This window comes from Macaca thibetana, chromosome 4 (genome assembly GCF_024542745.1).
Source record: "Macaca thibetana thibetana isolate TM-01 chromosome 4, ASM2454274v1, whole genome shotgun sequence".
Lineage (NCBI taxonomy): Eukaryota > Metazoa > Chordata > Mammalia > Primates > Cercopithecidae > Macaca > Macaca thibetana.
The window spans coordinates 167,803,534-167,818,897 of record NC_065581.1 but is presented as its reverse complement, the minus strand read 5'-3'; the positions used below and the strand labels follow the sequence as shown (position 1 = coordinate 167,818,897).

Here is a 15,364-nt window from a genome sequence, read left to right as displayed (position 1 = left end):
GTGATGCCGTCACCGGCTGAGTGCCACAGCCGAGCCACTGGGGTAACTGCCCAACGGTTCACCTTGTCTGCTGCCTAGATAGAGCCAGTTGATCAAGACAGGGGAATTGAAATAGAGAAAGGGTACTTCACACAGAGCCGGCTGTGTGGGACATGGAGTTTTATCAGTACTCCAATCAGTCTCCCCAAGAATCTGGGGATGGGAGTTTTTTAGGATAATTTGGTGGGCGGGTGGGGTCAGTGAATCCCGAGTTCTGATTGGTAAGGTCAGAGGTGAGATCATCAGGAGTCGAAGCTGTCCTCTTGTGCTGAGTCAGTTCCTGGGTGAGGGCCGCAGGAGCAGCTGAACCAGTTTATTGATGGGGTGGGGTACCAGCTGATCCCTGCAGTGCAGGGTCTGCAGAATATCGGAAGCACTGATCTTAGCGTTTACAATAGTGATGTTATCCCCAGGAGCAATTTTGGGTGGTGGGGAGGGGAGCGGTCAGAGTCTTGTAGCCTCCAGCTACGTTACTCCTAAACCATACTTTCTAGTCTTTGAGCTGATTTGTAGGTCTTACAAAGGCAGTCTAGTCCCCAGGCAAGAAGGGGCTTTGTTTTGGGAAAGGGTTGTTACCATCTTTGTTTCAAAGTTGAACCATAAACTTAAGTTTCTCCTAAAGTTAGTTTGGCCTCAGCCCAGGAATGAAAAGGACAGCTTGGAGGTTAGAAGCAAGACAGAGTTGGTTAGGCTAGGTTTCTTTCACTGTCTCAGTTATAATTTTGCAATGGCTGTTTCATCGGGATATTTCTCCCGTGTCAGAACCCTGCAGTGCTCTCTTGAGGAGGGACATGGTAAAAATGTTACTTCTTTAAAAAATTTCCTGTTTTTATAGCTCTGGTAAAAATAATGAATAATAGATTTTATGTTAAACTTTGTTTTCAGTCATTTCTTCCTCTCTTTGTGGAGATTGTTTTATTCATATTGTTTTCCAAGTGGTTCTCTTTTTTCTATAAACATTCAGTGAAATGGCCACAAAGAGTAAAGTGTTAACAGCCTGGCTTTGGGCTGAACTCTTAATTCAATACCTGTTCCTAATAACAGTTAAATGTATCACGGCTCATTTCCTCCCACCTTGAATTTGGTTTGTATGTGCGTGTGTGTGAACCCCAAACATCTGAGGCAGGTCTCAGTTAATTTAGAAAGTTTATTTTGCGCAGGTTGAGAACGGGCGCCGTGATGACATGTGCCTGAGGTGGTTGGAGCCCAGTTTGGTTTTATACATTCTAGGGAGACATGAGACATCAATCGACATACATGAGATGAACATCGCTTCGTCTGGAAAGGTGGGACAACTCGAAGCAAAGGCGGGAAGACACAAATCAGGGAGGGGACCTCCAGGTCCTGGGCAGATAAGGGACAAATGGTTACATTCTTTTGAGTTTCTGATGAGCCTCTGCAAAGGAGACAATCAGATATGCATTTCTCTCAGTGAGCAGAGGGGTGACTTTGAATAGGATGGGAGGCAGGTTGGCCCTAAGCAGTTCCCAGCTTGACTTTTCCCTTTAGCTTATGATGTGGGGGCCTGGAGATTTATTTTCCTTTCATGATGTGTATGTATGTTCATGTGTATGTTCCTGTGTGTGAATGCCTGTGTGTGTGCATATGTATGTATGTGAATACCTGTGTGTGTATATGCGTGAATGCATGTGTGTGTATGTATATATATGTGCATGTGTGTGTATGTATATGTGTGAATATGTGTGTATGTATATACATGAATGCATGTGTGGGTATGCATATGCATGTGTGCATGTGTGTGCGTATGTATATATGTGTGCGTGTATGTATATGTGTGAATATGTGTATGTATATGCGTGAATGCATGTGTGTGCATATGTATATGCATGAATGTGTGTGGGTATATGCGTGCATGCATGTGTATGTATATGTGTGAATGCGTGTGTGGGTATGTATGTGTGTGTGCATGTGTATGTGTATGCGTGAATGTGTGTGGGTATGTATATGCATGCGTGCATGTGTGCATGTGTATATGCATGAATGCATGTGTGCGGATGTATATGCGTGCATGCATGTGTGCGGATGTATATGCGTGAATGCGTGTGAGTATATGCGGGCGTGCATGTGTGCATATGTATATGCGTTAATGCGTGCGTGGTATGTATATGCACGCATGCATGTGTGTATGTATATGCGTCTGTGGGTATTTATATGCGTGCGTACGTGTGTGTATGCGTGAATGCACGTGTGTGCATATGTATATGCATACGTGCATTTGTATGCGTATGTATAATGGTGAGTGCACGTGTGTGCAAATGTATATGCGTGCATACATTGTGTATATGCATGAATGCATATATGGGTATGTATGTGCGTGCATGTGTGTATATGTATATGCGAGCATGCATGGGTGTACATATGTATATGTGTGCATGAATGTGTATGCATATGTATATGTGCTTTTAATTATAGTATTCATTAAAGTGCTATTAATTAGTACATTTAAAATATCTATTAGCTGCTACTGTGCGCTCGGCAGTGTCCCGTGAATGAAGAGTTAGATGAATGAAGAGAGGGCAAGTCCTTGTGCTGGAGGAATGTATTTTCTTACAAAGGAACAAGTGTATTACACAAGGTCGGGTGCTCTGTGCTGACCGGGTAACTGGAGCAGCAGGTTCATGACACAGGGAAGGGCACCAGGTCTATGTCTGGAGGAGCAGAGTGCAGGAGGTGGGCTGTGTAGTGAAACCAGTGGAGCAGTGGACCTCGAGGCTCTTGTTAACTCAAAATATATAAGGTTTCAGTCAGTTCAGAAAGTTTATTTCACCAAGGATAAGGATGCACCCAGGACATAGCATCAGGAGGTCCTGACGATGCTGGTCGGGGCACTGCTTGGTTTTATACATTTTAGGGAGACATGAGACATCAATCAATATGTGTAACATGTACCTTGGTTCAGTCAGGTAAAGTGGGATTTGAGGCCAGGGCTTCCAGGTCGTGAGTAGATAAGAGGCAAAAGGTTACATTATTTTGAGTCCCTGATCAGCCTTCCACTGAATACACAATTTAGTCTGGCTCAGTGAATCATCATTTTTACATAAACAGTAGGGGAGGGGAAGCAATCAGATCTGCATTTGTCTCAGGGAAGCCTCAGAGGGATGTCTGAGTTCTGTCTGTCCTTTACCCACAAGGAATTTCCTGGTGGGCAAATTGTGAGGGAGGTCTGTAGCTTCTTATCTTTGTAGCTATCTTATTTAGGAATAGAATGGGAGGCAGGTTTCCCTGAGGCAGTTCTCAGCTTGACTTTTCCCTTGGCTTAGTGATTTCCGGGTCCCAAGATTCATTTTCTTGTCCCATTCCTGATGGACATCTGGACAAACTGGCTGCCTGAGACAGCATCCCTGCAGGTAAGCTGTGTCCTAAAAGGGTGAGGACTAAGCTCTGATTAAGGGGTCTGGGGAGTCGTGCTCTACAAACCATCAATTCTCATCAGATGGATTTTATTTAACCCTATATATCATGACTGACTTTCCAACCTGACTCTGGCATAACAAGACAAGGAAGAAAATCAAAATATCTTACTCCAAAACGTGTCTTTGCCATATCTTGAAATGGCCCTGCAAATCTGTGCTTTGTGGGGGAAAATGTGCATCTGGGAAGAATCTCTGTTCACATAGCTAGACTGCTTTCTTCCAGGCCCTCCCAATCCTAAAGAGATTAAGAGTCTAGCACCTTTTAAAGGTCTGAATAGGAAACATTTGTCACTTATTGTCTCTAAGGGCAGCCACTATAAGATTCAAAAGAACCTTGGTCTCCACAATCTTGTATCTTAACCCAAACATTTCCTTTCTATTGAACCCAGGTCTTAAGACAAACTCAACCAATTGTCAACCAGAAAATGTTTACTTTTACCTAGAGCCTGGAAGCCCCCACTTTGATTTTTCCTGCCTTTCCCAGTTGGGAAACCAACGTATTTCTGAAATGTGTTTGATTAATGTCTCATGGCTCCCTAAAATGTATGAAACCAAGCTGCGTCCAACCACCTTGGCCACATGTTCTGAGGATCTCCTGGGGGCTGTGTCATGGGCCATGGTCACTCGTACTTGGCCCAGAATAAATTTCTTTCAATATTTTACACAGTTTTACTCTTTCTGTCAAGGCACATGGGATATTTCATTCCAAGTGCTGTGGTGAAAACTGTTTTTACAAATTGGCCTTGTGAAGAACCATAGTTGTGTAGATGTGCCTCGCTTTGTTCCTGGAATGACATAGTGTCCGTCTAATTTCCCAATTCAAAGAGAGTCCCTCTCTTTTAAAATCTTAGCTTTTTGTTAAGAGGTTTAGTGTCTTTGCTTTAGGAAACTGCTTAAAATGTCTACATTTTGTCACAGCTTGAGCAGTGACTATACAGTAGCCTGAATCTTCTCAAATCTATGTGGTCTTTCAGTAAGGATTGTAATATTTTGTGAATCATTGTGGTGTACTCTTGGATGAGAGGTGTTATATTAAGAAAAATAGTTCTGAGGTTTTTTATGGGAAAATTAGAGGTTTTACTTCCTGAAAATAACTATCTGAATGGTATCTGATGGAATGAAAGGGAAAGAGTATAAGGTTACAGAGGTTTACACTATGTTTTAATAGCTTTTTTTAAGAAACTTGTCTTACATTTTTGTTCAGTTGCACAATGTACATCAAACTAACCACAGCCATGTGGGGGCTGCCACTCACGAACTGTCATCCTGCAAGTCCAAATACAGGAGAAGCAGAAATTATCATTGGCCCAAATGCTGTATTTCCAGTAAAATATAAAATAGGGCATTTCTAATTTCTTCTAAGCTTAGTAACCAGCTCAGCCATATTAGTCATACATCAATAATGGGTTTTTTATTTTTTTTGCAGTCATCCTAGTGCACTACCATTAAAATGGTCTGAGAAATTACTCCTATAGTTATCTTAATCCTGTTGGACAAATGGAATTTTAAATTCATTATAGTATTGTATTAAGAGTGCCAAATACATCAAAAAGTGATGATCATATTTTCCTATTTTATGTGTTATATTATTAAATGGCTCATTTAAAAAATGAAAATACATAAGTGTTTTATGATTTATTGATATCCTTAAAGTCATAGCAGGTGTAGATACTTTATATATTTTTAAAACTTGACAGGATACTTACTCTTTGCCTGCCTCTGAATAAAATATGTACTATTTTGTGATGTAAATACATAATACTAGACAGCTAATTTGAATTTAAAAACAATGTGTTCAAGTTTGAACAGCTTTTTTAATGAAATAATTTTATTATACATGATTCCAGATTTCAGGAATAGTCACTTACATTATTTTGCTTTATTAGTTTTAGATCTTGCTGTATTTTTTCAAAAGACATGAAATGATTATTGATACAGAGAAAACCCTACGCACATCCCTCCCTTTTCTTCTTCTCTGATGACCGCTACTGAATTTCGTGTGGGTCTTTCCCTAGTACCCATTCCAAAGCAGTGATACAGGAGTTAAGAAGAAATTACTTAGGCAGATAATGAGGTTACGGGAACCCTCCCTAAGGGTTTCCTGTCAATGAAAGCAGCCCCAAATCATTTTCTTTTCTAACAGAGAACAGGCTGTAAAACCGAGCTGCAGACATAGACAAACAAGCCAGAAGCTTGTACAGGCGAATGCCCGCAGTTGTGCCAATAGGAAAAGGCTACGTGGGAACAGACATGTTCAAAATGGTGGCTCCATCTTCTCTTTTCTGCCAGCCACGTGTACAGTAAGGCGCAGGCAAAATGGTGCTGGCCAAGCAGAAAGTCCATTTGCCTAATAAGATTAGGGTGGGGCGGCTGGGCTCAGTGGCTCATGCCTGTAATCCCAGCACTTTGGGACGCCGAGGTGGGCGATTCTCCTGAGGTCAGGAGTTTGAGACCAGCCTGGCCAACATGGTGAAACCCAGTTTTTACCAAAAATACAAAAATTAGCCTGGCGTGGTGGCATGCCCCTGTAATCCCAGCTACTTGGGAGGCTGAGGCAGGAGAGTTGCTTAAACTGGGGAGGAGAAGGTTGCAGTGAGCTTAGATCATGCCATTGCGCTCCAGCCATGAACAACAAGAGTTTCACTCCGTCTCAAAAAAAGGATTAGGGTGGGACAACCAGCCTTCCCTGCCTACCGTGTAAAAGTCACACTTGATCGAACCAATCTGTGGGCCCTCCATATATCAGCCACCGCCTCCTCAAGCCTGCCTGTAAAATCTGGCACAGTCCACCACAGGCTGGCTTTTCCCTTTGGGACACCTCTCTCTCTTCCTTTTTATTTGGCCTATGAAACCTTTACTCCTAAACTTGCTACTGGTTTGTGTCTGTGTCTTTAATCTTGGTGCTAGGCAACAAACCCTGGGTATTGATCCCAGACAAGGACGCTGCTTCAGCAATGTTGTGCATTGTTAAGCCTAGCACTAGCCTCTACTAGCTTCTTACACGTGGTCTCCCTGTTGCTTGATTTTTCATGCTGACATTGCACTTTACCAGCTTGGGCATGCACTATTTTTATTATCTTGGCACTAAATATTTTCTTCATGTTTATTATGATGTTTTCCAACCCAAGCTTTTGATGGATGCTTTTAGATTTCCACGAGTTAATTTTTGGTCATCCTTTTTGTTATTGGTTTCTAATTTTACAGCATTGTGTTCAGAGCATGAACTCTCCATATATAGTATGGATTTTCTTGGTATCTTTGAGATTTTTTATCTATCGAGAAGCTGGACTCTATGGTTTGTTTTTAATATTACATAGGTGTGTGAGAAAAATGTGGTTTTGCTGACGATTTGGTACGTTTGCCCGGATATTCATTGACTCACCCTTGTTAATTGTGTTTAAATTGTTCAGGTCTTCCTATTTTCTTGTTGCTTGATTTTTTAAATTACTGAGAGATGTGTTAAAATCTATAATTATGGTTGTAATCTTGTCAGTTTCTTCTTTTTTTTTGAGACGGAGTCTTGCTCTGTCACCAGGCTGGAGTACAGTGGCATGGTCTTGGCTCACTGCAACCTCCGCCTCCTGGGTTCAAGCGATTCTCCTGCCTCAGCCTCCTGAGTAGCTGGGATTACAGGCGCACACCACCACACCCGGCTAATTTTTGTACTTTTAGTAGAGACAGACAGAGTTTCACCACATTGGCCAGGATGGTCTCCATCTCTTGACCTCGTGATCTGCCCACCTTGGCCTCCCAAAGTGTTGAGATTACACCATGCCACCATGCCCAGCTAGTTTCTTCTTGTGATTCTGTTGACTTTTGCTTTGTGTATTTGAAGGGCATGTTATTAGGGATATTTAAGTTCATCCTTCTTATATTTTCATGTGCAGTTATTTCTTTTATCATTTTCTTGGAGAAACTGTTTCTAATGAGGCTTTCTTTACCTTTTATCTGTTTTTTTTTTGTTGTTGTTGTTGTTTGTTTTTTTTCTAGTGCTTATATCATCTTGCCTCCTTAGAGTTCTCATGTGCTGGTTGAGCCCCACCTTTCACTTTCAACTTTTTTTTTTAAATTAGGTTTTCAGAATTTTTCTTAAAATGCAGCCTAAGTTCCTTATAGATGCTGGATATTAGATCTTTATTAGATGCATAGTTTGCACATATTTTCTCCCATTCTGTAGGTTGTATGTTTACTCTGTTGATACTTTATTTTGCTGTGCAGAAGCTCTAAAGTTTATATAGATCCCACTTGTCAATTTTTGCTTTTGTTGCAATTGCTTTTCGTGTCTTTGTCATGAAATCTTTGCCAGTTGCTGTGTCTAGAATGGTATTGCCTAGGTTGTCTTCCAGGGTTTTTATAGTTTTGGGTTTTACATTTAAGTCTGTAATCCATCTTGAGTTGATTTTTGTATATGGTGTGAGGAAGGGGTCCAGTTTCAACCTTCTGCACGTATAGCCAGTTATCCCAGCACCATTTATTGAACAGGGAGCCCTTTCCCCATTGCTTGTTTTTGTCGGCTTTGTTGAATATCAGATGGTCATAGGTATGTGGCTTTATCATCAATACTGTGCTATTTTGAGCTAAATGATGAGAACTCATGAACACAAAGAAGGGAACAACAGACACTGGGGTCTACTTGAGGGTGGAGGATGGGAGGAGGGAGAGGAGCAGAAAACATAGCTGTTGGTACCAGGCTAAGTATCTGGGTGATGACATAATCTGTACAACAAACCCCTGTGCCACAACTTTACCTAATAACAAACTTGCACATGTACCCCTGAACCTGAAATAAAAGTGAAATAATAACAATAATGATAATAATGAAATCCAGCCTAATATTATCTCTCTTTTCCTTGTTGAGTTTAGTCTGTTTGCAATTATGATTATTCATATATTTGGTATCATTTTGTGCTTCCTCTTTCACATTTTTTATTTCTTTGCTTTCTACTAATCCTGAATTTTCTTTGGTTCTTTATTTCTTCTTCCTCACCCTCTATTGGATTGAACACATTTTTTAAAAGTTTACCTTTTCTCTTGAAAGGTTTGGTCATTACATATTGTTTCTATTCTGTTCACGCCATTCTCTTGCCTCAGCCTCCCAAGTCGCTGGGACTACAGGCACCTGCCACCATGCCCGGCTAATTTTTTTTGTATTTTCAGTAGAGACGGGGTTTCACTGTGTTAGCCAGGATGGTCTCGATCTCCTGACCTCGTGATCAGCCCACCTCAGCCTCCCAATGTACTGGGATTACAGGTGTGAGCCACAGAGCCTGGCCCAGTTTTTTACTCTTTAGCCTATGTATATTAGCAACTGCTGTCAGGTGTTGTCAGTGCCATTATCTTCTCTGTCTTTTCATTAAACTAAGCCTACATTTTCTTCTTTTTATGCTGAAAGTACCACATGTAACACCAGCATTCAGTAGATGATCTGTAAATATCTGTTGAATGCCTCCTCAATTATTAGTGTGAATTATTATTTTAAAATACGTATTACAGCTTTGTTTCTTTTCTTTTTTTTTTTTTTTTTTTTTGAGATGGAGTCTCACTCTCTCTCCCAGGCTGGAGTGCAGTGATGCAATCTTGGCTCACTGTAACTTTCACCTCCCAAGTTGATTTCCCCGCCTCAGTCTCCCAAGTAGCTGGGATTACAGGCACACACCACCATGCCTGGCTAAATTTTTGTATTTTTATAGAGACAGATTTCACCATGTTGGCCAGGCTAGTCTCAAATTTTCCTGACCTCAGATGATCTGCGTGCCTTGGCCTCCCAAAGTGCTGGGATTACAGGTGTGAGCCACTGCACCTGGCCTTGAATTATTATTAGTTTGTTATTACTGAACTTAGTAAGCCTTTATTTTCTGTTTGCAAATGAAGGATGACTTGTAGGCACATCTATCCTTCATGAAATTTGTCTTAATATTTTTAATATTCTTGACCTAGAAGGAGGATGGAAATCATTGTTTATCACAATGTGTTTAGGTGATGTTTTGTGCCAAATGGTTCTGTAGATGGAGTTGAGTTCAGTTCCACTTAGTGAGAATTGCTTCTGATAGCAGCACAGGGAAAGAGGAGCGAGTCAGAGTCAGGGCCGGGACTCGAGTCCCTGTGGGAGCTCACCCACATCGTCATCACAGGAGCCTGCTCAGTGTAGTTTAGCGGTTGATAATTGGCAGATAAAGAACTCGCCTTAACTTTAAGTGCTTTGTTGAGGGGCATCTTTCAGATGATTTATTGAATATGGCTTATGGTCTATACTCTGAACATGAATTTTGGTGTGTTACTATCTTGGTCTTTTGATCTTTGACCATTTTGTACTTCTGTAACTCTCAGCATTACACATAAAGAGAACACACATCAATAATTCTCTAGGTCAAAATATACCCTCATTAACTACTTTATTTAGAAGTTTTTGGAGTCCAATTCTGAAATTGTTACAAATAAGAAAAAAACTGTGTTAATATCTTACTTGAGAATCAGCTATTATGAGATATCATTAGCATAACGCTTATTAACTCAACCTTTGAAAGTACATCTTGATTTTCCCCTTACAATTATAGGGTTCATCATTTACAACCCAACAGCCTCAGGCTTATAACCTCTTCCTGACCACGGCCATTGGCGATGGGATGAGACTGTGGGACCTGAGAACCCTGAGGTAAGGCTCTCCTGCGCCCTGCACTGCTGGGGTGGGGAGCTCAAGAGATGTAAGCTCAATCTGATTTCTTTTCCAAATGTGATGAGGTTGTGGTTAATCTGTGTACACTGATTATTCTAAGATTGATTTATGCACAGAAAAGGTAGCTCTGACTTTGGAAGGGTGAAGCACTAGGTGCTGGTCTCTCTGCTATATGTGGCTTAGGAGAGTAATCCCAGGCCCTTCCTGTGGGTCAGCGATGTTGAGGGAGACATTGGAATCTCCTAAACCACAGTTACCATATGGTGTGATTACTGCTCTCTCTCCCAAGTGTGTTCCCATCTCCTTTGGGTGCCACCCACGAGGCGTCGAGCACCCCCATAACGCAGGGCCAGTGGTGCCTGACTCTCCTTTTCCTACCTCCTCAGGTCACAGGTGGGAGGGCATTTCCTTAGATATACTATCGTTAAGTAAATTACTTCTCATTTCACGTCATGTATGTTTTAGATGCTTTGGTAGACTTTGAAAATGCATTTTATGAAAGTTAGAAAGCACCTTCGTTTTATCAGCAAAATATTTACAAAATTTTTTGGATAGGAATTCTTGATATAACTATATTTGTTGTTTATTTTTGAATGCAGTAGTAAAACTTATAGGCAGGTTTGTTGACTATTATTATTTCAAATTCGTGATGAGAATTTGTATGAGCAATCATGTTGCATGTGAGGACGTCTTAACCAATGACTGACTGTATCACATTGCTGGTGGCATAAGATTATGATGGAGCTGAAAAATTCTTTTTGTTTAGTATTTGCTTTATTACTTTTTGTCATGATTTTAGAGTGCATTCCTTCTACTTATAAAAAAAATTTAACTATAAAGCAGTCTCAGGCAGGTCCTGCAGGAGGTGTCCTGAAGAAGACATTGCTTTTTTTTTTTTAATTAGACAGAGTGTCACTCCTGTCACCCAGGCTGGAGTGCAGTGTTACATGATCTCAGCTCACTGCAACCTCCCCGCCCCAGCACCCCACCCCCGAGCTCAAGGGATTGTCTTGCCGAAGCCTCCTAAGCTGCTGGGTTTACACGCCGAAACGCCACCATGCCCAGCTAATTTTTTGTTTGTTTGATTTTTTTGAGATGGAGTCTTGCTCTGTCACCCAGGTTGGAGTGCAGTGGCATAATCTCAGCTCACTGCAACCTCTGCCTCCCGGGTTCAAGCCATTCTCGTGCCTCAGCCTCCCAAGTAGCTGGGACCATAGGCATGCACCATCATACCCAGCTAATTTTTGTATTTTTAGTAGAGATGGGTTTTCACCATGTTGGCTAGGTTGGTCTTGAACTCCTGACCTCAAGTGATCCACCCGCCTCCCAAATTGCTGGGATTACAGGTGTGAGCCACTGCACCCGGCCAAAACATTGTTATCACAGGGAGATGACAGCTCCATGCATGTCACTGCCCCTGGAGACCTTCCAGTGGGAGAAGATGTGGAGGGGAAGACAGTGATGTTGATGATCCCAACTCCATGCAGGCCTAGGCTAATGTGTGTGTTTATGTCTTAGTTTTTAACAAAAACGTTTAAAAAGTAAAGAAAGTTCAAAATAGAAAAAAGCATGTAGAATAAGAATATAAAGAAATAAAATATTTTTGTACAGCTGTACAATGCATATGTGTTTTAAGCTAAGTGATATTAGCTTTGGGAGGCAGAGGTAGGCGGATCACCTGAGGTCAGGAGTTCGAGACCAGCCTGGGCAACATGGTGAAACCCCTCTCTACTAAAAATACAATAATTATCCAGGTGTGGTGGTGTGCACCTGTAATCCCATCTACCCAGGAGGATGAGTCAGTAGAATCACTTGAAACTGGGAGGCAGAGGTTGCAGTGAGCCAAAATTGCACCACTGCACTACAGCCTGGCTGACAGAGTGAGACTCTGTCTCAAAAAAAAAAAAAAAAAAAAAACAGTTTATAAAGTAAAAAAGTTACAGTAAACTAATGTTAATTTATTACTGAGGAAATAAAAATATTTTAAAATAAATTTGGTGTAGCCTAAGTGTCCAGTGTCTATAGCAGTTATGGTCATGCCCTTGACCTTCATATTCACTCACCTCTTGCTCAGTGACATGCTCGGAGCAACTTCCAGTCCTGCAAGCTCCATTCATGGCAAGGACCCTATACAGGTGCACCCTTTCTAATCTTTTATGTTATTTAAATTTTTTTTTTATCTCAATAGCTTTTGGGGTACAAGTGGCTTTTGGTTACATGAATGAATTGTATAGTAGTGAAGTCTAAGGTTTTAGTGCACCTGCCACCTGAGTCTATACATTGTACCTAATATGTCATTTTTTTATTCCTCACCCACCTCCCACCCTCCCCCTTGTGAGTCTCCAAAGTCAATCATACCACTCTGTATGCCTTTGTGTACTCACGCTTAGCTCTCACGTATAAGTAAGAACATAAGGTATTAGGTTTTTCATTTCTGAGTTACTTCACTTAAAATAATGACCTCCAGCTCCACCCAAGCTGCTGTAAAAGACATTCTTTTGTTCTTTTTTATGGCTGAGTAGTAGTATTTCATGGTGTCTATATACCACTTTTTCTTTTTTCACTCATTGGTTGATATGGTTTGGCTGTGTCCCCACTCAGATCTCATCTAGAATTGTGCTCCCGTAATTCCCACGTGTTGTGGGAGGGACCCAGTGGGAGATAATTAAATCATGGGGGCAGTTTCCCCCATACTGTTCTGGTGGTAGTGAATAAGTCTCATGAGATCTGATGGTTTTGTCAGGGGTTTCTGCTTTTGTGTCTTCCTCATTCTCTCTTTGCCTGCTGCCATCCATGTAAGACGGGATTTGCCCCTCCTTGCCTTCCACCATGATTGTGAGGCTTCCCCAGCCACATGGAACTGTAGTCCAATTAAACCTCTTTCTTTTGTAAATTGCCCAGTCTCGGGTATGTCTTTATCAGCAGCACAAAAACAGACTAATACAGTAAATCGGTACCAGTAGAGTGTGGTACTGCTGAGAAGATACCCAAAAATGTGGAAGCGACTTTGGAACTGGGTAACAGGCAGAAGCTGGAACAGTTTGGAGGGCTCAGAGGACAGGGAAATGTGGGAAAGTTTGGAATTTCTTAGAGACTTGTTGAATGGCTTTGCCCAAAATGCTGATAGCGATATGGACAATAAGGTCCAGGCTGAGGTGGACTCAGATAGAGATGAGGGACTTGTTAGGAACTGGAGCAAAGATGACTTTTGTTATGTTTTAGGAAAGAGACTGATGGCATTTTGCCCCTGCCCTAGAGATTTGTGGAACTTTGAACTTGAGAGAGATGTTTTAGGTTATCTAGTGGAAGAAATTTCTAAGCAGCAAAATGTTTAAGAGGTGACTCGGGTGCTGTTAAAGGCATTCAGTTTTAAAAGGGAAACGGCATAAAAGTTTGAAAAATTTGCAGCCTGACAATGCAATAGAAAACAGAAATCCCATTTTCTGAGGAGAAATTCAAGCTGGCTACAGAAATTTGCATATGTAATGAGGAGCCAAATGTTAATCCCCAAGACAATGGGAAAATGTCTCCAGGACGTGTCAGAGGTCCTCATGGCAGCCCCTCCCATCACAGACCCAGAGGTCTGAGAGGAAAAAGTGGTTTCCTGGGTCTGGCCCAGGATCCCTGAGCTGTGTGCAGCCTAGGGACTTGGTGCCCTGTGTCCCAGCCGCTCCAGCCATGGCTGAAAGGGGCCAACGTAGAGCTCATGCCATGCATCAGGGGGTGCAAGCCCCAATCCTTGGCGGCTTCCATGTGGTGTTGAGCCTGCGGATACACAGAAGTCAGGAACTGGGGTTTGGGAACCTCTGCCTGGATTTCAGAAGATGTGTGGAAACGCCTGGACGCCCAGGCAGATGATTTCTGCAGGGTGGGGCTCCCTTGGAGAACCTCTGCTAGGCCAGTGCAAAGGGGAAATGTGGGGTCAGAGCCGCCACACAGAGTCCCTGCTGGGGCACTGCCGAGTGGAGCTGTGAGACGAGGGCTGCCATCCTCCAAACCCCAGAATGATAGATCCACCGACAGCTCGCACCATGAGTATGGAAAAGCTGCAGACACTCAACACCAGCCTGTGAAAGCAGCTTGGATGGAGGTTATACTCCACAAAGCCACAGGGACAAAGCCGCCCACAATCATGGAACCCAACTCTTACATCAGTGTGGCCTGGATGTGAGACTTGGTGTCAAAGGAGATAATTTTGGAGCTTTAATATTTGACTGCCCCACTGGATTTCAGACTTACATGGGGCCTCTAGCCCCTTCGTTTTGGCCAATTTCTCCTTTTTGGAACAGCTGTATTTACCCAATACCTGTACCCCCATTGTATCTAGAAAGTAACTAGCTTTTGGTTTTACAGGCTCATAGACAGAAGGGACTTGGCTTGTCTCAGATGAGACTTTGGACTGTGCACTTTTGGGTTAATGCTGACATGAGTTAAGACTTTGGGGGACTGTTTGGAAGGCATGGTTGGTTTTGAAATGTGAGGACATGAGATTTGGAGGGCCATGGGTGGAATGATATGGTTTGGCTCTGTGTCCCCACCCAAATCTCATCTTGAATTGAACTCCCATAATTACCATGTGTTGTGGGAGGGACCTGGTTGGAAATAACTGAATCATGTGGGTAGTTTTCCCCATACTGTTCTTGTGGTAGTCAATAAGTCTCATGAGATCTGATGGTTTTATCAGGGGTTTCTTCCTCATTCTGTCTTTGCTTGCTGCCATTCATGTAAGATGGGACTTGCCCCTCCTTGCCTTCTGCCATGATGGTGAGGCTTTCCCAGGCACATGGAACTGTAAGTCCAATTAAACCTCTTTTTTTTTTTTTTTTTTTTTTTTTTGTAAATTGCCCAGTCTAGGGTATGTCTTTATCAGCAGTGTGAAAATGGGCTAATACATTGGTCGACGGGCACTTAGGTTGGTTCCATATCTTTGCAATTGTGAATTGTACTGCAATAAACATACACACACAGTGTCTTTGGGATATAATGACTTATTTTCCTTTGGGTAGATACCCAGTAGTGAGATTGCTGGATTGTATGCCAGATCTGCTTTTAGTGCTTTAAGAAATCTATTTTTAGTTCCATGGAAAACAGTATGGAGATTTCATTTTTCGTTTTTACCGTATTTTTACTGTGCCTTTTCTTTGTTTAGATACACACAGAATTACCATTGTGTTACAGTTGCTTAGTACAGTTCCATGCTATACATGTTTGTAGCCTA

The 15,364-nt window shown here is 42.0% G+C and overlaps 1 protein-coding gene across 1 annotated transcript in view; it reads left to right on the top strand.

Annotated features, from left to right (window-relative positions):
- The window catches only part of WDR27 (WD repeat domain 27), a 256,015-nt gene that overhangs the window by 79,628 nt on the left and 161,023 nt on the right, over positions 1–15,364 (top strand). The window contains exon 22 of the mRNA XM_050787106.1: positions 10,028–10,125. Coding sequence (XP_050643063.1) covers positions 10,028–10,125 — 98 coding nt within the window. The remainder of the gene's footprint in view (positions 1–10,027; positions 10,126–15,364) is intronic.